The sequence below is a fragment of the Oryx dammah genome, unplaced genomic scaffold (genome assembly GCF_014754425.2).
Source record: "Oryx dammah isolate SB20612 unplaced genomic scaffold, SCBI_Odam_1.1 HiC_scaffold_25, whole genome shotgun sequence".
NCBI lineage: Eukaryota > Metazoa > Chordata > Mammalia > Artiodactyla > Bovidae > Oryx > Oryx dammah.
The window spans coordinates 92929423-92951276 of NW_024070209.1; the positions used below are offsets into that span (position 1 = coordinate 92929423).

General features: G+C 41.6%; 2 protein-coding genes across 3 annotated transcripts; both read right to left on the reverse strand.

Annotated features, from left to right (window-relative positions):
* Positions 1-1194: 1194 nt before the first annotated feature.
* Positions 1195-4736, reverse strand: ZBTB6 (zinc finger and BTB domain containing 6). The gene is made up of 2 exons (XM_040225076.1): positions 4666-4736; positions 1195-3456 (listed from the first exon to the last, which is right to left on the reverse strand). The coding sequence occupies exon 2, from the start codon at positions 3445-3447 to the stop codon at positions 2173-2175; it is 1275 nt and encodes a 424-aa protein (XP_040081010.1). The 5' UTR covers positions 3448-3456; positions 4666-4736; the 3' UTR covers positions 1195-2172.
* A 2244-nt stretch (positions 4737-6980) lies between these two features.
* Positions 6981-21826, reverse strand: ZBTB26 (zinc finger and BTB domain containing 26). Of its 2 annotated transcripts, none has more exons than XM_040225079.1 (2): positions 21699-21826; positions 6981-11316 (listed from the first exon to the last, which is right to left on the reverse strand). In XM_040225079.1, exon 2 carries the CDS (start codon positions 11304-11306, stop codon positions 9981-9983), a length of 1326 nt encoding a protein of 441 aa, XP_040081013.1. In that variant the 5' UTR covers positions 11307-11316; positions 21699-21826; the 3' UTR covers positions 6981-9980. The 2 variants fall into 2 exon arrangements, with proteins under 2 accessions (XP_040081013.1, XP_040081011.1); XM_040225077.1 differs by having other exon boundaries at positions 21703-21792.
* Between the last annotated feature and the right edge of the window lie 28 nt (positions 21827-21854).

Genomic DNA, 21854 nt, shown 5'->3' on the forward strand with positions numbered 1-21854 from the left:
GAGCTGAACAGGACCAGACGAGGCTTAGGGCTTTCCCTTCACGACCCGACTTGTGTAGGGTCCCACATGCCAGGTTCCTCATGGCACACAGGCTCACAGTGTGGAGATGCCCCCAAAAAAGCCAGCTGCCAGCACTACATGAAGAGCCTTCCAAGCTTACAGTTTCATGAGGTACAGGATGACAGGAAGGCCATAAAGTGTGGAACCCCGGCTCCCTCCTCCCCATGGTCTCTTCAGCTGAACCAGCTGCACAAAGGGGCTCTGCTGGCCACAAGGACCTCAAGGACATGTGTAACTCAAAAGGCTTGCAGGATGGCCCTGAGCAACCCCAGCAATAGTTAACAGCAGCCAGGACTTGCTGCCCAAAGCCCCCAAGAAGAAGGCGTCAAGTCCTACTATCGGCCTCTAGTCCAGCAAGAAAGAAAAAGGCCAACCTGGACATCTTGGCAAGAAAGTCAAGAGGATATAACTGAGGATTCTGCATGCCACAACCAACACTCCACATGCCACAACTAGAAGGTCTCATGTGCCTCAAATAAGATCAGGTGCAACCTAAATAAATTAACTTAAAAAAAAAGAAGAACACTAATAGCTCCAGTTCAGTTGCTCAGTCATGTCCAACTCTTTGCATCCCCATGAACTGCAGCACACCAGGCCTCCCTCTACATCACCAACTCCTGGAATTTACCCAAACTCATGTCCATTGAGTCAGTGATGCCAGCCAAACATCTCATCCTCTGTCATCCCCTTCTCCTCCCGCCTTCAATCTTTCCCAGCATCAGTCTTTTCCAGTGAGTCAGCTCTTCACATCAGGTGGCCAAAGTATTGGAGTTACCCAAACCGTTCATCTAGTGATAGTAAGAAAACTAATATATACTGCCAATTCAAGATTTAAAAAAAAAAAAGGAATGAACTACTGATACAGCAACATAGATGAATATCAAAGGCATTAAGCTTAAGTGACAACAGCATCTCAAAAGGGAACATACTATAAGATTCCATTCATGGTATTTCAGAAAAGGCAAAATTATAAAAATGGGGAAAAATTATAAAATGGTGCCTGGGTTTAGTGCTAGGATGAGGAGTGACTACAAAGGTGAAGCATACAGAAGTCTTGGAGGGTGATGGAATGTTCTGGATCCTGATGGCAATGGTGGCTGCATAACTCTGTACATATAGAAACATTCATAGAACTGTACACCAAAAACAAGTCAATTTTACCGTATGTTAACAAGATAAATTTCAAAAAGAAAACATAACAAACACCTTAGAGCTTCATGCCATTGATATAATTTTACTGGCCACAAAGTTATTAAATGTCACCGTATTAAATAAAATCAAGAAACCTGGGCCTAATTAAATCATTCTAAAATATATATACTAACAACTCATGGAAATACTATTGTAAGGAATATTAACTTTATGTATAAGGAAATTCTGCTACTTCCAAGTGAATTTGAATGGTGTTCCTTTACAGTTTAAAACAATAGGTATCATGGTATTTAGTTTAGAATTTCCAATACAGTTCATTAAAAAAATTCACTAGTCCCACCTATTGTTAAATGACTAATAATGAATAATAGTATGCTTTAAATTTTTTTTCCTCTTCTCAGTATCCTAATTTATTAAAAGTTACAGTATCGTTGGATTGTACACCTATATCCATTATCTAGGGATCTGAAATCAGAATCTGGAAACACTGTTGGATACTCTGTCAATAGAGTCAAGAATATTTAAGAGGAACACTATTTCTTGAGATAAACCACTGAGACTTATATATAATGCATGAGACAAGACAGCATCCTCTCAGCTTTATCCTATCTCCCACACTTTGGAACTGGTAGTACAAGTTCAGAAAGAATAACACGTGTGCTGCTGCTGCTGCTGCTGCGTCGCTTAAGTCGTGTCCGACTCTGTGCGACCCCATAGACGGCAGCCTACCAGGCTCCCCCGTCCCTGGGATTCTCCAGGTGAGAACACTGGAGTGGGTTGCCATTTCCTTCTCCAATGCATGAAAGTGAAAAGTGAAAGAGAAGTCATAGCACGTATAGGTAGACCAAAAATAAGATCTAAAGATGGGGGTTGAAATGCAATATTACAAATGCTGCATTTCTATAGAAAGACTTGCCCGACAGAATGATATACAGCTTACATAACAAGGTGTGGTTCTAGTTACAGTAGGTTTTGCCTTTCCAGATCATGCCTGGGTAGTTTTTCACCACTGCTTCTGCCATGGAGAGAGGTTAAATGCTTTTTGAGGGCAGATTTGTGCTTGAAATCCATGTCACAACAGTGGCATTTGTATGGCCGGTCCCCACTGTGTATATTCAAGTGGTCCTGAAGTGTGCTTTTCGCAGTAAATGTCTTCAGGCAAACAGTACACTGAAAGGGCCGTATGCCCATGTGCCCTCGAATGTGCCTGTTGAGATTTTTCTTTTGTGTAAATGTTTTCCCACACTGTAAGCACAAGAACAATTTATGCATCTTAAGGTGGCGCAGATAGTTCTCAACATGAAGAAATCCTCGAGGGCACCGGGGGCACTGGTGCCTCAGGGAATAAGCGTCCTCTAGATTCTGAATCTCATTCACTGGACCATGGCTTCCTTCAGTGTTCTCACAAAATAAGCCTTGATCTTGATTCCCAGGAACTTCTGCCACTCTGCTCTCAACTGTAGAATTGATCAGTGAATGCTGTGTTTCTGGGAAATACATGCTTGCTTTTGAAGAGGTACAAGGCTGTGAAAACTTTCCATCTTCTACACCCCCAGTACTGATGGATTCCACATGGAGGATACGAATTTCATTGTCTTTAAAACCCCTGTCTACTGAAGAAAGCTCTGGTGATCTCATTTCCTCTCTCTCTGCTGTCAAGCTCTCTACTGTAGACTGTAAAACGTTGCTTTCCTCTTCTTTAACATGGAAATCTATGTTTACAGGACTATCTTCTGAAATTTCAATGATCTCACAGTCTTTATCTGAATTTTCATCTTCATTCTTAACATCTGGATCAGAGGATTGACACAGGTCAACATGCTGATTGTTATTTTTCATAGAAAGATCAATTTCCAAATACTTTGACAAAGCTTCTGTGCACTTTTCCACAATGTGAACCATCTGAAGGTAACTGGCAGCAGTCAAATATTTCAAAAGCTCTTTCCTTTTAACTTCAAGTGCTCCAGTGTAGCAAGAGAGCAACAATTTTCTGCCAACTTCTGCACTCTGCAAGATGGTGATTCTGACATGTTTTGACTGAGTGAGTAAAAACTGATCTCTCATAAAGGTGGAGCAAGCAGCTAAAATCACCTTGTGCCCTTGGAACTCAGTGTCATTAATATAAATTGACACATCACAAAATAAATTCTGCTGCCTCAAGAGATTCATTTTCTGCAAGACTACATCTCCTTGTTGTTCAAACCGGAAGTGCAGAACATCAGACTCGGCAGCCATGGTCACAATCTAAGCAAAATAAAACATAAACATGGATGTAAGGATCGGAGTTGTTTTCCTACATGGTGATAGCAAAAAGAAATCATCCCCAAATCCTAAACCTAAATTAGGGAGAAGATAACTCAAATTCTAATCTGTGTGCTAAGACTGAACCCCTAGGGTAACCATCTCAAAATCCAGAAAAATAAAATGCATTTCTCTAAGATCTTGTGGCACATTTTAAAAAATCTGTTCTTACAGCATTTTTTTTGTTCATTGTTCTACTTTTCTTTGTACATTAAACATTTTTCATGGCAGACTGTTTATGTTACATACAGCATTTATTACACTGAATTGTACTCAACAGTTTTTATGTTTTTCTCTTTGGCTAAACTCTATGTGCCTTGCAGACAAGGACACTGTTAGGGGCCACTACTAAGTGGACTTAACAGTTTCCCAAATTAGAATCCTTAATATAATCACCAAACTTCCTAACTCCTCATCACCTGGACCTCCAGGTAAGCAGGTCCTTCCTTCTGCATACCTGGACCATTGCAGCCTCCTTGATGCCAGTCTCCTACATTACAAACTACCCTCCTAAAAGCCATCAGATTAACATCTTTTAGAACTTTTAAAATTTTTGTATTTTTCTTTTCTGCTTTAAATCTTCCATGATTCTCCTCCATCTGCAGGACAGTCTAACCTTCTTAGCAAATACAAGATCCTTCATTATTTGGCCTTCACCAACGTTATGGCTGTACCTTTCCTCAATCTCTTACATTAAAGCTGCTTTGATATTTAGATGTTCACCACTGCTCAGACAAGAAGACCCAATTACATCTTTGTACGTTATATTCGCGCTTCCAGCTAGTGATCTGGCATAAGGCTCAAATCAAATAAGATTTCTCCTCCCGTCTCCCGACAGTCAGTAGTGTCCAGAACATCATGAAAAGGAGCCTAGTTCATTTGAGGTCCTGCAGCGAGCATGGTGGCCGGAACAGAGCAGAGGCAGCTGCGGGAGTATCTGTTGAACTGAACTCGGATCACACCGGCCTGGATGATCCTCTAGTTCGTGACGTAGGTCTTCTCGAGCCAAGCCCGCCAGGGCCAAGGTCCTGACGGCCAAGTGCCTGCAGCAGCATTTCAGCCAGTCCCCGGTCGCGCCTCGCTGCTGCCCTCCTGCTCCCCTGCTTCCGCCTCAGGCTTCCCCACCCGAGAGACTCCAGGGCACTCACTCACCGACTCAGAAACCAGAGTCAAGCTTTCCGCGGTAGCGGCGGCTCCGGCCGGAAGGTGGGGGGAGGCCAGCCTGGGAGGAAACACATCCGGGGTCAACTAGCTTCGTTCCTCACTGGGGCCTGCTGGGTGTCCCGGAAGGACATCCTGAGACAGTTTTCCTTCCTCACCGCCCCCGCGACTGGGATGACGGACCCCGGAATTCCCTCGAATCCCATCTCTCCTGTCCCACTTTCGGCACTCGAGCCGGTTCGCTCCGTGAGTTCTCAACATCCGAATGGCAAACGGGTTGTGAAGTTGTAGTATAGCGCATCTGTCAGAGTAGCCAGCGCAGGGATCCCGGGAGACCCTCCTGGATTATTAGGGACCGGATCCTTTGCTTACCCTCCATATAAAAGGTGGCGGGGAGGGGGGTTGGGAAAAGAGGAGGGTGCTATTGGAATCAGTATTGGAGATTACTTAATTAACGCCCTGTCAGGATTTGGATCCCACCTCACCTGTCAACTTATGGCTTCCTCACTACAGCCCTACCCTTCTCAGTTCCTTGGGAAACCCAGGCATCTATCTAAACCTTTATCCTGGCTCTTTCCTCCAACATAGGCTGTTTCCTCCTACTGTAATAGAGCGTGGTTCAGCAGAGGTTGCTGCGGGCCATTACCACCCCCCAACCCCGTTACCAGGGAACGGTTCAGTTCAGTTCAGTCGCTCAGTCGTGTCCGACTCTTTGCGACCCCATCAATCGCAGCACGCCAGGCCTCCCTGTCCATCACCAACTCCCGGAGTTCACTCAGACTCGCGTCCATCGAGTCCGTGATGCCATCCAGCCATCTCATCCTCTGTCATCCCCTTCTCCTCCTGCCCCCAATTCCTCCCAGCATCAGAGACTTTTCCAGTGAGTCAACTCTTCGCATGAGGTGGCCAAAGTACAGGAGTTTCAGCTTGTTACCAGACCATTAATGGTTGTTCAGCAATTGGTCTGTGCATGGCAATGCTCCTCCCTAGAACCCCCGACCTGGGGGTGGGGTGGGGTGAGGAGCCTGAGGGGCATTTGGGTTGGGTGCCTGGCTGCCTTAGGGATGAGAACTGGACAGGGCCTGGGGACCTGGCCCTGAGGGAGCAGACAAATGAAATCTGCCTCTCTAGCCAGGACTTGTTCCTCAGATTGTGAAAGTTGTGCCTTGGGACCTTGCCCTTTCTTGTCAGACCAGAGAATATTTACCTGGTGGGGATTTACAGGAACATCGATACGTGACCATGACCAGAACTCCAGAACAAATACACCAGGAAGTCTGCAACAACTAACGTTGTGCCTCTCTCACCTTTCCTATAAAAGGGCTTTGCTGAAAGCTTTTGGGGAGTTTCCCTGATGGGTCAGCTGGTAAAGAATCCGTCTGTAATATGGGAGACCCGAGTTCAGTCCCTGGGTTGGAAAGATCCCCTGGAGAATGGAATGGCAACCCACCCCAGTATTCTGGCATGGAGAATTCCATGGACAGAGGAGCCTGGTGGGCTACAGCCCATGGGGTCGCAAAAAGTTGGGACACGACTGAGGAACTTTTACTTTTGGGGAGTTTGGGGGTTTTAAGGCATGAGTCACCCACCTCTTTGCATGGCCCTGCAATAAACTTTTCTCTGTTCCAAACTCCCAACATTTTGGTATTATTTGGCTTCTCCATGCATCTGGTGCATGGAGTAACACTACCACTCATCCTTCAAAATTCCATTCATGGTTCATAAATCACATCATCCCTAAAGCCATCTTTAATTGCCCATGAAATTACTTTGCTCCCACTTGGGGAACCAGTAAACCCTTTGGCTGCCTTAATGACTGTAATTATCATACCTGTATTGAAATCTATGTCCCACCTGCTGCTGCTAAGTCACTTCAGTCGTGTCCGACTCTGTGCGACCCCATAGACAGCAGCCCACCAGGCTCCCCCGTCCCTGGGATTCTCCAGGCAAGAACACTGGAGTGGGCTGCCATTTTAGGCAGCGGTATTTAGAACAGTGACTTACTGATCTTTGCATTCCTGGAAGTCTAGCACTTAGTAGGAATCAAGTATTTGCTAAATGAAGGACACGTCTCAACCGATTCTTAAAAGCAGTTGCTCCATCCCCTCAATCAATAGTACAGGAAGAAGTAACTGACCCTGATAACAATTTTTTGTTAGCCCAGATTTGCTTCTGAAGCCAAGCTCAGTATGTTTGATTAACGTCTTTTCAAGAATAAGAGTGAGAAAGCATTCCTGTGTTCAATTCAAGCAATTGGAATGGGAAACAGGAGGGAAAGAGAGAAAATAAACCATTGACACCAGAGCTTTAAATTGTCACACTTTTATTAAGGAAACTTCCCCATAATAAGTGAAGAGGTAGTTCACAGTATGTCTAACATACAACAGATTTAGAACAGCTATTCACCAGCTGAAATAAAATGTTCTGGGTTGTTTGTTTAGGATATTATTTTAGAAGTAGTGATGGTGATCACCCTCCATTTATAGATCTTCTAATAAACTAAAACAAATTAAAACCACATCTGATTTACCTCAGAGCCACTTCAGTTTGGAGTTTGCCTTTAAAATTAAATAATAAATAAATAACTGTGACACAGTGATTTTTTAAAAAACCAAACTAAGGAAAACAGAACCCTCTCATTTTTAGTTATCCTGGGGATCCATAAAACACAAATGCTGAATGTCTAAGGCTTTAAAAAATCTTCCTCCACTACAAGAATACAACTAGTTTTGAAAGTCATCTTCCTCTGTAAAACATATTCGATATCAGTAAATTGATCACTTTGCATATAATCTAAGAAACATGTATAAACAAAAAGTCAAGTACCACCAAACTTAAGAAAATGTCTCACAGAAACAGAACATCTCTCCAGCCAAGAAATGGGGGAGACTGTAAACCACTTCAGTGGTTTGCAACTGAAAAAGGTGAGAACTACAAGTTTTACTCATATAAAACCATAAAGAGGCTGATTTTAAGTGATCAAAGAAAGCAAGGCAGTTTTCTTATTCTTCCTAGGATAAAACCAAATTGATACCTTATCTCACTAAGACTACATGAGACTGTAAGCTCTGTGAGGGCAGAGACCGTAACAATCTTATCTTCAAATTCTCAGTATCTAGCATAGTGCCTAACGATAATATGTGTTCAATAAATGTCTCCTGAATGAATCCAGAAATGGTCTCCAACCAAAGAGACCAATTTTATTTGAAGCTATGCCTTTTAGTCTTCAAATCTGTAACAAAACAAGACATGAATTTATGCAAAGCAAGCACCCCCAACTTGAAAGTTCCCTGTGATAAAATGATGTTTAGAGAAAAGAGTGAAACATTGGTTAACATATTAGTGTCTCACCATTGCATAGAATTGGCACTCTTTGGCTGGATCATATAAAAACCAGAATGCTAGGTAGCATCATTAGATCATATAATGAGTGACATTAGGCATAAGATACCTATTAGTCTTACCACTCCATTTTATTCTCATTTAAAACCTTTTAACAAATGGTAGAAATTATACTTCAAATCAGATTCACATGTAAATGCATCAAATTATAACAACTTTAAGAATACCCTCTGACTACTCAAGTTAAAATTAATTTTTGGTTCATCTATACATGGACTCTGACAGCTCAGAAACAAAAACCAGGAAATCCTGACGGAAACTATACACTGTTTCCAGACAAAATTAGTTTCACATTTGGATCATTCTCACATTGTTACTTGCCCTTTCTATTCCTAATCAACACCCAGCAAATCAGTTGCTTGCTTAGGAAGAATGTAATATTCATCCTAACCAAAAAAATAATTACCTTACAAAAATAAATCCTTCTATGACTGTTCTGTTTGCAAAATCGAGGCTGTCTTAGAAAGCAAACAGGGATGCACAGAGGGGAAGCACAAACTAGGAACTTTTTGCTAAAGTATTCTTGATCATGTACTAAATCTTTTTAAGCCAAGGGACAGTGAGAAGTGAGGAGACCTTAGCTCATATTTAGCCTACTTAGTCTACTTTGGCCAACCTTGGCCAGGCTACCTCTTTGGGCTTTGGATACCCCAACTTAAAAAAAGAGAGGCAAGCTAAATGATTTCTTAAGATTCTCTATGGACTCAAACACTCCTATTATCTAAATCTAACTCATGGTTCAGAAACAAGTAAGACTCAAAATTTTTATTTCTGAACATGTGCTTAGGAAAAACAGTTGTTTTGTTTTTCCATAATGGAAAGTCAGCTTTGTATTTGATCTGTCAAAGGGAATGAGGTGGGACTGTGTACCATTATAGGAACATCTAAATGCAAAAATCTGACTGCTCCTTCTGTGACCCACTTTTTTCATCCACTTTAGAAATTAAGGTACACAAGGAAAGGAGAATTCAAAGATTATTACAATACACTGGACAAAACTCTGAAGGCCAAACTCACCTTAGCAATAGCAAACTTCTATAACAAATTCTAGAGACTGACTCCAGATAGCCCCTTTTTAGAGAGACCATTATATGTTAGCACACTTTAAGTGTACCTGGAGCAATCCTGATTCCAAAAGCATCACCAAGTAAGCTACAGAATAATTATAAGCATTTGACTTCTTTTGGGGGAAGACCTTCCAAATAAGTACTGTTGTACAACTACTACCCTTTGTTGGTTATGCTCCTCAATGATGATTCCTGTCTGCAGGTATTAAGGAAAATACTGTATTCTGGTCTATGTCAACTTCAATCACATGAAGCTGGCCCATAAACTGTTGAAAAGAGTACAGAATAATCTAAAATACTTCTTTATAGCCAGCTCCAGGATAAGTAGATTCATTCATTTATCAGACATAGATGAATTATCAATGGTTCTGATAGAACTAGAAGTTCTATCACATTCAGGCTGATAGCAATATCACCTTATATCTCAGCTTATTTCCTACCAAAGAAAAAGATTACTTGCTTCTCTTAGCATAGCATCTATTGGTGGAGTGGAGGTGATGTTATTAACTTCTTGGTACCTTCAGAATGTGCCCAGTGGAAAGTCTAAAATAGTGTCAGTCTAAGACATAAGTTGATGTTAGGTAGACAAATGGAGTACTCCTTGGGAAAGGAAAACAGACATCACAGGATAAATAATTCAAAACAGAACATGGGAAAGGGCAAAAGGCAGGCAAGACCACTCCAAGTGGCAAGTTGCCTGGTCTGTTAGTGCTTTGACTCACCCCTACGACCTGCACAGAGGATCTGGAGACGTCAAATAAGCGAAATGACTCCTAAAAAGACTCAGACTATTGCCACGTTTGTAGTCAGTTCTAGTTAGGAGCACAAAGGCCCTATTTAATTCACGCAGGTGCTATCGTTCCTTAAGTTCAGGACAGCTTGGGCCAGTTTACCTGCATCCAGGACCTGTGTCGCATCAGGCTGCGGCTGACACCCTTTAGAGTCTGTGACTGTTGTACACGCAAAAGAATCAAAGTCCACAGTGAGGTCTTGCACATTTCTTTCATTGGCATTATCAAAGCTGTTTTTGCCATGCAGCTGTTTAAGGTGCTTCCTCAAAACAGGCTTATGTGCAAAAACCATGTCACAATAGTTACACTTATGGGGCTTATCTCCACTGTGAAGGTTAAGATGATCCTGTAAGGAACACTTCTGAGAAAAGGTTTTCCCACAGATTTTACACTGGAAAGGTTTAATGCCGGCATGCACACGCATGTGTCGATGAAGGTTGCCTTTCTGAGTAAAAGTCTTGCCGCAGAGTAGACACATAAAGAGTTTGTGCATTTTTAAATGGTTGGCGTAGTTCTCCAGGTGACGAAACACCCTGGTACACTTTGGGCACTGGTGATGCCACTGCAGGCCTTTGTCTACACCTCGAATATTAGGCCCAAAGACATCTTTCGCGGCCATGATGATGTTATCACTGCCTGTGTAAGAGAGGGCATAATTGTGGAGATGGTTTTGCTCTATTTCACTTACTCTGTTTTCCACAGTTGAATTTATCAGAGAGTGCTGGGGCTCGGATGAATGTAAAGCAGTGGGTTCAGAAGAAATATACTGGTTCTGATCTTTTTTACTTCTAACCTCTGATACATCCCCAATAGATTCTACCTTAACGATCTGAATATCACTGTCCTCTATATCCATACTGTCTTCAGATGGGTGAATACAAGGTGAGTCCTGCTTTGGGGAGCCTCTGGCATCCCCCTGATGTTCTTTCGACTGGGGAGAAGCACTCTGTGGTTCACATCCCTCTTTACTTTCCATTGGCTGTTTTGGCTTTATAAACTTCCACAAGGCCTGCGTGCACCGTTCTACAATGTGACTCATCTGAAGAAAACTCGCAGCGGTCAAGTAATTGACCAGTTCCATCTCAGGGAATTCCAGCACACCACTATAACACGACAAGAGCAATTGTCTCCCCACTTCGGAACTCTGCAATATGGAGATTTTCACCTCTCTCGAATCGTTCAGTAAAAACTGGTCTCTTAAGAAGGGGGAACCTGCAGCAAACACAATTTTATGCCCCTGTACCTCAATATCATCTATGAGAACTGTAACATCACAAAATTTATTCTCTTCTCTTAATTTGTTCATTTTTTGTAACATTGAATCTCCATAATTTTCAAACTTGAAGTGAAGGAGATCTGATCTTTCAGACATTTTGGCAGACCTAAAGAACAGAAATGTAAAAAGGATGAATTGAAGAAAATTCAAACAATTAAGAAAACCTGGATTTTCCTTCCAAAAACAAATCTGTGTTGTCATACCTGTTCATATGTATCTGAATGAAATTTCCCTTGAAAGAGGAAGCTAGTATAACAGCTTTTGAAGGCTGTTAAAAATGACTCCTCACCAACATCAAGTGTCAACTGCAGCTAAAGGAGAGGACTTATATTAGCGGAAATAGCTTGGTATTCATTCAGCTTTTTAAGATGCTTAATACAAGAACAGTGCTTGAGTTATTCCAAGTGTATTCTTTTGCTTCTCAAATCAGAGTTCTGTCAGGTTTCATGAACTTCCTAAAACATCCCAACAAGTCATAAAGTAATAAGAAGTAACAATTGTATTTTGCCTGATACTGTGAACCTCCTTCTTCAAAGACAAAACACTATTTTCCTTTGCTTTGAATTTTACTGTAATGGCACTGCTTGTCCCATTCCTGGGTAAACCCTCTTCTGTCTAAACTGATGTGAATTTACTCATACAAGTATTTTTGCAATAAAATGAAAGTCACATGTTTAAAAGGACAACTTTTAAAGTGTCAAAGGCACAAGTCTTTGCTCTTTGCAGTTTGGACAAACCTAAATTCTTTCTTAAGAAACATTTGTTGATACATGAAGTAAATATTTGATATAGAAAAACCAGATGAGTCACTTGGTGGGAATCTGAGTAAAAGTACAGTGGATCTAGTTAATCCCTACTAGGTGCTATTCTTTCTTCTTTATCCCCATTCATCCATCATTACTCATCAACTGGACTACTCAAATTCATTCATAAATGCCCATTGGTTCCAGCTTCTATTACCTCTAAACCAACTCCTACACTACCGCACTACAGTCATCTTTCAAAAACATAGATCTGTTTATATCCAACCTCTGCCTAAAATCCTTTTGTGACCTCCTGTCATCTCCTGGATGAAGACTAACCTCTCCAATATAAACTGATCGAGTAAATTTAATAATAATTACGGTAAACACTGGCAAAAACCAACCAACCATGGAGACGGTTGCTTTGTAAAAACTGCGTATTTGTCCTGTTATAAAGCAATGTCTTTGGAGAAAGTCCCCATGTTCTAATTCCATACTCTTACTTTGCTTCCCTTGTGTCACTCTAAAGGGAAGAATGAGTTAGCCATGTCAACAAGACATCATCAACATATTATTTTTACAATGACAGCCCACCAGTCATAGTAAAAATAAACTCACACCTTGTCTATATACCAATCTTCTGTGAGATCAGTGGGTATATAAGATCTACCCGTGAGAAGTAGCTCCACAATTTCAGTACATCAGTAAGTTCACCTCGAACTTTGTGTCTCCATCAACTCCATAGTTGAGAATCATGAGCAACAGTTCCTAGTGACATCTGGCTCCTGAAGCCCAATCTTTAGAGTTTTATGTTCTAGAGCAGTGAGTTACAAAGGCCCACAGAGTACGAGCTTGTGACAGCAGAATACAGGGCTCGCTCACAATGCTCAGCGCCTACTTCATAATAGCACTCTACTGCCTCCAAGCCTTACTGCAGGTGTTTCTTTAGTCCAGAACACTATTCCCAGCCAATTCTCACTCTCTTCTTTCCTCTGAGGCCCTTCCCTAACCCCTTAGATCAGAACAGTTCTCTCTACTGAACCTGTAACCTCAAAATACTAACAGTAATACCCTTCAAACTGCAAGCTTCATGGCATTAGAGAGAATAGTCTCTGCCCCATTCAATAGGGCTAATGCTGGGAATCTGCATCTTCTAGGGTGAAACACTCTTTCCTTTGGTTTCAAATTCAGCAGTAACGCATCCACATTACTGGCAAACCCTATTCTGTTCAAACTGCTGTGTATACCCATCACCTAATATAGTACTAAACACATAGCAGGTGCTCAGTTTGTATTTGTTGATACTATAAGATTCATTTGACAGTAATAGGAAGACTTGCTGTTAGGAAGACCAGTGCAGTGTCTGCATAAGCATTACAAGTCTGAGCCTATGAGAGCCTACAAATGAGTGGGTACAAGGAGCAAGGTAAAGGAAAAAAAAAAAGACATTTCAAAAAAACTTGTGGGAGACACAAAATGAAAAAAAGCAATATGCAAACGTTCTAAACTTAGGAGTTCTCCTGAATTAAAATGTCACTGAAAGAGAGGTGAGGCTTAGGAGGGGGGACTGGTATGGCACAGGTATATTTAAACACATTTATACATAAATTACAAGCATCTTTGTATGGCACGCTGAGTGTACAGAAAAATTATAGTCACAATGAAGATGAGAGAGGAGGGATGTAGAGAAGCATATGTAGCATCAGAGAAGAGATGGTAAATACCAGATGAAAAGGAAAAATCTCGGAGACATGGGAATATATTAGTAAAGAAAGTGGCGCAACAGTATTATCCATCACTGGTCAATTTTAGCAATTATGGTTGCTTGATATATTTGATCTGGCAGTGGTGAATGTCCCAATTCATAACTAGAAATTATACAAACGACTGTTGTTCAAATGGCCAAACAAAAGGGGCACTATTTCTTAGAGGTTTAGCTTGTTCTGAATTTAGTGACAGGTCAGCATTTTGAACTGTGGTGCTGGAGAAGACTCCTGAGAGTCCCTTGAACAGCAAGGAGATCAAACCAGTCCATCCTGAAGGAAATGAACCCTGAGTATTCACTAGAAGGACTGATGCTGAAGCTTCCATACTTTGGCCACCTGATGGGAAGAGCTGACTCACTGGAAAAAACCCTGAGGGCAGAAGGGCAGGAGGACAACGAGGTGACAGAGGATGAGACGGTTGCATGGCATCGACTCAATGGACATGAGTTTGAGTAGGCTCCAGGAGATGGTGAAGGACAGGGAGGCCTAGCTGCAGTCCATGGGGTCACAAAGAGTGGGACAAGACTGAGCAACTGAACGACGACAACGGCACTTTCCTAATAACACTGAAAAATAAGCACTAATTGCTTCCATCTATAACATGATAGTACTCGAACTGCTTTACGCAACTCTCCTCAGGGATCATTGTTCCTTGAAGCTCCAAAGACAGGAGTTGGAATACAGTCTCATTTACCTCCTATTCATCAGTCTCAAGCGACTTACCAACAGGAACAGTCAGACAGGTTATCTCAGGGACGTGCTTGATTTGTCTACTGTAGTCCAAGAATATGAGGAAAAATTATTTCTCCTTTAAGAAGTTTTCCTTAATGTGTCAGCCCACTCTGTTGTCTCTCTTTAATAAACTCTTATTTCCAGGCCACAGAGTTCATCCGTTAATTGTTTCCTGTCACTAGTTTCTCTTTCCATCAGAGGGTTAGTTATCTGAGGTCAAGAACCAACTGTTATTTTTTACACAACTCATTCAATAAAAACTGTAACTAACTGTTAATGTTCCCTATGAAGTTACTATTGAGCTATGGTAGAGATGCCTTTCATTATCGTAATACTGTTTTTGAGTGCCCTGGGGAAAATTTCTTTCTAGGGTTTGTTTCCAAAAAATAGTCTTGACAACATAAAATTAAATTTTAAACAAAAGTTTAAAAAGTTCAAATAAAAAGGAGTCCTTGTTTCATATGAACTAGTTTAATTCTATTTAAAAATAAGAAAAAGGATGCCTAATCTTTACTGAACACTTGCTGAGTACTAGGTATACCCAAATCTACCCATTTAATCTTCAAAATTTCTATGAGGTAAGTATTATTGTCATCTCCACTTTGCTTATGAGGAAATTCATGCTTGGTGAACATAAATCACTTGCTTATTTAAAAAGGTATAAAGTATTAAATGTTAAAGGTAGAAATTATGCCTGAGCGACATGATGCCAAAATTCAGGTATGACAGAACTAGGCTAGCTGAAGTTTTATCTTATGAATATTAACTGTGATCTCCATTCATATCCATTCAACTATATCCTGATGATTGATATGCTTTTGTATAGTTAGTTATGCTTCAATAAAAGGCTTATGCTTAAAAACAAAAAATACAACTTAAAGCCAAATTTGTGTGAAGTCTAGAGGGTTTTAATAGTAAACCATTTATGTATTATCCTTGTCTTACCTTTCTCATCTATTTTAACTTTATGTTATTTTTCTATCTTTTGTGTATTCATCTTTGTTGGATGAAACAATGCCATTTATAAATAAAACATAAAATAAAACATATAAATAAAAATTATGAATATATTTGATTTTTAGACTCCCCAACTATAGTTAACTTGTAAGTATAATAGCAATTATTATTATCATAGAAATCACTCACATAATTCTAGATTATAGCAGACCTTCTAGGAACTGGAAGTACAGAACTGATTAGGTAGACTAGAGAGACTTGGTCACCACATTCTGCTGATTCTTTTCAAAGAAAGATTTCCAAATTCTCTATATGCTTACTACCACTGGCATAGTTCAGGTCCTTATCAACTATTGTCTGGGTTACTGTGATTAAGTCTGAATACTGCTGAGTTTCTCTTAGCAAGTTTTAAATGACCCACTTTCCAATCATCAATGAAATAGGAATAATCTCACTTAAAATCACTTTCTCTTTGTTTATATTTACACAATTCTTCTATAATCATTTCCATAACAAATGTTGCAGCTGATTTGAAATTTCCCTTTGATCAAACAGGAGTAACCCAAAAGGATCAGTGAATATTTTCGGTTGAACAATGTTCACTGCCAAGCAAGGGACAGTGTGAAAATATCCACGTTTCTTGTCTCAAATGCCTCTAAGGATACTGATAAGGAAAACTTTCAGTCTGTTTTCTCATCTACCTCATAAAAGTACCTTTATCTTTCAACTTAGCACTCACAACTACTTCAAAATCCTTCTTCCTCTTTCATTAACACCATATGCCATTTTTCAAAGAGACTATAATATACTACAGCCTTTCTATAAAACTTAATCCTTTTCTTCTTTTGGGTAACTTTCATGACACTACATTCTCCAACTGCTCACTCTTTTACTTACAACATGTTTATACAATCTGTAAGTAACATTACAGAAATATACCGTTCCTGGAAGAACTTTTGAATATAGATAAAGTAAAAGTCCCCTTTCTCAGCCTCCTTCCATTCAGTCAGTTGATTCTCAGTTTCTTCCTTAATGAATCTCCTTCCCTCTCCACTTTTAAAACAACACTTCTATATATAACACTTCAGCCACAGAAAATAAAAAGTAAAATTACAAACTATATATATTGTTTTGTGACTTTCTTTTTTCATTTATTGCTTTTAAGAATTATTTATGTTGAATAAATCTTGTTATTTATGTTGAATAGATCTAGCTCACTCTTCTTAAACTGTTGTACAGAAGTGAGCAAGTGACTTAACGACTGGCCTCAGTTTTCTGCCATTCTTTGGCTGATGTGTTCCTTAAGGTTCTGTAAATTGTGAAAAGGTAAGTATATTCTTCAAAGCTTAGTCCTTAAGTTTTTTTGCTAGTTTCTTAAGGCTGACTTCCTCAGAAAACCTGTCTTGGTTTCTCAATGTTTTATTACCTTCTCTATTTAAAAATTTCCTAAATCTCCATCCTCCCTGCACATGGTCCTTCCTTGGCCAGGCAGGAGTGCAGCAGTTCACAGGACTCGTCCCTGCTCCTGACCTGGGACCCCTAACTTGGCTTGCATGCACTTCTCAGCAGGGAGCTGTGGGGAGGAGCCCAGGGAAGCAACAGGGCCTGTGTGGCCCATGACCCCTGGGCCTCTGAGCTCCTGGCCCAGAGAGATGATATTAGAAAACTAGCTTAAAACTTAACATTCAAAAAAATAAGATCATGGCATACGGTCCCATCACTTCATGGCAAATAGAAGGGGAAAAAGTGGAAGCAGTGACAGATTTTATCTTCCTGGGCTCCAAAATCACTGCTGACAGTGACTGCAGTCATGAAATCAAAAGATGCTTGCTCCTTGGAAGGAAAGCTGTGACAAACCTAGACAGTGTATTAAAAAGCAGAGACATCATTTTGCCAACAAAGGTCCATTTGACAAAGCCATGGTTTTTCCAGTCGTCAAGTACAGTTGTAAGAGTTGGACCATAAAGATGGTTGAGCACTGAAGTACTGATGCTTTGGAACTGTGGTGCTGGAGAAGACTCTTGAGAGTCCCTTGGACAGCAAGATCAAACCAGTCATTTCTAAACAAAATCAACCCTGAATATTCATTGGAAGGACTGATGCTGAAACTGAAGCTCCAACACTTTGACTACGTGATGCAAAGAGATGATCATTGGAAAGGATTCTGATGCTGGGAAAGATTGAGGGCAGGAGTAGAAGAGGGCAATAGGATGAAATGGTTGGATAGTATTACCAACTCAACGGACGTGAGCTTGAGCAAACTGGGAAACAGTGAAGGACTGGGAAGCCTGGCATGCTGCAGTTCATGGAGTTGCAAAGAGTCGGACATGACTTAGTGACTAAATAACAACAACATGGCTAATTTTAACCAAACTTAATCTCAATTAGGATTCCCTCGTAGCTAAGTCAGTAAAGAATGTCCCTGCAATGCAGGAGACCCAGGTTCAATTCCTGCAAGGTAAAGATCCCCTGAAGAAAGAAATGGCAACCCATTCCAGCATTCTTGCCTGGAAAATCCCATGGACAGAGGAGCCTGGTAGGCTACAGTCCATGGGGTCGCAAGTCGGACACAACTCAGAGACTAAATCACCAACCACCACCAACCTCAGTTCAATCTAATAAAAAATAACTGCCCTAGGCTGTTACCCTATCATTTGAAATGCATGTTATCTAAACTCTTGCACCGGCTAAAACTCAATAAGTCAAAAATAAAACCTTGTGGAGAACACTTCTGACAACAGTGGATGTGGAGACAAGGAAACCTGTTAATATGTTATTATTCTAACAGAGCGATATAGAAATAACGAGAGCCTGAATAACAGAGATCAGTCCTGGGTGTTCATTGGAGGGACTGATGTGGAAGCTGAAACTCCAATACTTTGGCCACCTGATGCAGAGAACTGACTCATTTGAAAAGACCCTGATGCTGGGAAAGATTGAGGGCAGAAGGAGAAGGGGATGACAGAGGATGACATGGTTGGATGGCATCACCGACTCAACGGACATGGGTCTGGGTGGACTCCGGGAGTTGGTGATGGACAGGGAGGCCTGGCGTGCTGCGGTTCATGGGGTCGCAAAGAGCGACACGACTGAGCGACTGAACTGAATAATATGAAACTGAGAAGAAATAATATGGATTTATTTTAACAGATTCCAGAGATATCTCAAAGAACTGATGGACTTGATAACCAAGGTAGGGAACAAGGGATGAAAGGTCACAATGACTCCTAGGTATGTGGTTTGAGAAACTGGATGTCTGACAGAATGTCATTCAATAAGCAAGGAAATGCTGGGGGAAATGACCATGGGTCAGGTCTTAAAATGTTTAACCAGAGGAGCCTGCATGACATTAAGGAGAAGATCGATTAGCTAACTGATATGGCTCTGAAGCTAAAGAGAAGACCTGATTTGGATAAGTTAATAAATGAAAGCATGACATAAATTGACCTAACTATGAATGAAACTGACCTAAAATGGCACATATTGGAAGAGAATCTAAGGGAAAAGAAATGAAAAATAAATCCATAACAGAAACATAAATCCATTACTTACCTTCTTCTCAATCTGGATCTCTTCTAAGCCTCTCCATTTTTTTTAATCAAGAGTCTATCTTTGCTTAAATTTTTCCCATTCTTTTGACTCCCATGTTCAATCACTGCTTAGTACAGTGGATAAAACCAGGTTTCCAAGAATCAAAATGCTGCCCCACCACTTTCTAGTTGTATGACCTTGGGCAAGTTACTTAACTACTTCTATTTTTTCAGTTGTCCCATCTGTCAAAGAATAACAGTACTTAACACGATAATATGACAATATTTCCACAACAATACGTTATGGAAAATTAATTTAAAAGTAGATTAATGTTTTAAATTAAGTTACTTTTTAAAAGAACTTAGGATAGAGCCTGGAGTTGTGCTCTGTAAGCAAATGTTAGATCAATAATAAAGCCTGTCAATATCCTTTGTGAAGTCCTTCAACGTGTGGCTTTCTTTCATTCTCATTTGATACCAAATCACCTGAGGTCTCCATTATTTCACATATTATCACCTCATTATTCTGCTAAAATTGCTTTGTAAAAAGTCACTCATGATCTCTTGATAAAGAAATGCAATCTTTTTTTTTTTCTTTCTCATTCTCCAAAGGCTCTGCATCCATTATCTCAGTGGACCCTTCTCAGTATTCTCCTCTCTTAATTTCTGAGACTTCTTGGTTGCTGGAATCCTTACATTTTATCATTATATTTTATCATCTACTTCTGTTTCTGCTACTATATCAACTACTATTAACTACTCAGTCCCATTTCCCCAAATATTCCCTTCTTTGTCAATAACCCCTTCCTGATACCAACTATTTCCATGGCTTCCACCTCTGTGCTTTAGGATGATTCAGACTTTTACCTCAAGCCACGGCATTTAGGCTGAGCTGCAGATTTGTCTTTCTAACTCTGTACTGGACAGTTCCATATGGCTATCCCATCAGGCCTTAAATTCAAATATCCAAAAAATGAACTGGTCACCTACACTACGCTTATGGTTTTATTGCTGATAATGGCATTAACATTCTTCAAATTTCACAGGCCTGAAACCTAAGACTCAGCTTTGATACCTCTTTCACCTTCAACATCCAATTCATTATGGAGTTTTTACAGCATTTCCTACAGCATGTGTGTGCTTAGGCACTCTCAGTCATGTCCGACTCTTTGCAACCCCGTGGACTGCAGCCCGCTAGGCTCCTCTGTCCATGGGATTCTCCAGGCAAGAATACTGGAGTGGGCTGCCATACCCTCTTAGGGGATCTTCCCAACCCAGGGATTGAACCCAGGTCTCTCACAATGCAGAAGGATTCTTTACCATCTGAGCCACCAGAGAAGCTCAAGAATACTGGAGTAGGTAGCCTATCCCTTCTCCAGTGGATCTTCCCAATCCAGGAGTCAAACAGGGGTCTCCTGCGTTGCAGGCGGATTCTTTACCAGCTGAGCTGCCAGGGAAGCCCTTCCCTTCAGCATACCTGCCTTCTTTCTAATAACACTATCATAACTCGGTTTTGGGATTTCTTTACTTCTCACTAGGTTGATCCCATCACGCCTTCAAAAGAATCTCCAATAAGAACGTCTGCTGCTGCTGCTGCTGCTGCTAAGTCGTTTCAGTCGTGTCCGACTCTGTGCGACCCCATGGATGGCAGCCCCCAGGCTCCCCCATTCCTGGGATTCTCCAGGCAAGAACACGGGAGTGGGTTGCCATTGCCTTCTCCAAAGCATGAAAGTGAAAAGTGAAAGTGAAGTCACTCAGTCGTCTCCGACTCCTAGCAACCCCATGGACTGCAGCCCACCAGGCCCTTCCATCCATGGGATTTTCCAGGCAAGAGTACTGGAGTGGGGTGCCATTGCCTTCTCCGATAAGAACATCTAGACTTTAGCTAAAGAGTCCAGAATCAGTTCTTAGAAATTCCTATCTTATAGGCTGACCTCCAGAACAAGATGATTTTCTACAGTACAAATCTGACCACACTAGTCTCCTGCTCAAAACTCTTCAACAAGTACCCACCTCTTTTAGGAGTAAATCTTCACTATCTGGACTTCCATCTACTTTCCCAGCTTCATATCTCATGCTTTGCACAAGAGCCCTGGAACCCTCTCCTGCTCTTCCTACACAAGTTCTGCTGTTATTCCTTCACAGCACTGCAACTGTTCTCTGAGCGCAAAACCTCTTCGCCACCTTATCCCCAAGTGAAACTGAAAAGTCTCTTCAGCCTCCCCAGCAACTGCCCCTTGAACGTTTCATATATATACGACTGATATGTACATCGCAGGAGCACTCGTTTTTATCTGGTTCCCAAACTTGACCCTGAAAATTAGAACAATGTCTTACGAATTCCCAGTGCCTGACAAGGCGCCAGATATAAAAAAGGTGTTGTAGCCAGTGGCAAAAGGGTAAACTAGCTGCACTCCACAGTGATCCTCGCAGGCTGGCACTGAGGCCTTGCCCTGGCCGAGAACTGGCACTTCTTAAAAGATGCCAGAGTCGGGTTAAAGCCAACTGCTTGGCCCTCGCCTAGGGTCCCCGGAGGAGGTCCCTGGGGGCATCCTTAGGCGCCCCACTCCAGACTCAGGGGAGGGAAAGGGGCGGGGCATAGCAGGGGCCGGGCCAAGGGCTCCGTAAGCACCCCCGTGCCTAGGCCAGCCCCTCGGCCCCCATCCCGGTGCAGGTCCCGGCCAATCCAGGGCCCCAAGGGGGCTCGATTTTGAGAGACCTTGTACCCCTACCCGGCGCTCCGGCCGCCTCCGCACTTACAGACCCGGGGGAAGGCCACCGTCAGGATCCGGCACCGCCAGGAGCTCCGGCCCCTCGGGGCTCCGGGAAGGGGGAGGGGCAGGGAACCCGAGCCAAAGGGGGACCCAACGGAACCGGAAGGGCAGCCCTCGCCGGACAAAGACAACTTCCAGGTCC

What these genes read in the sequence shown, in the direction of transcription:
- ZBTB6 (XM_040225076.1), bottom strand. Translation starts at nt 3,447, where the DNA reads ATGGCTGCCGAGTCTGATGTTCTGCACTTCCGGTTTGAACAACAAGGA.
- ZBTB26 (XM_040225079.1), bottom strand. Translation starts at nt 11,306, where the DNA reads ATGTCTGAAAGATCAGATCTCCTTCACTTCAAGTTTGAAAATTATGGA.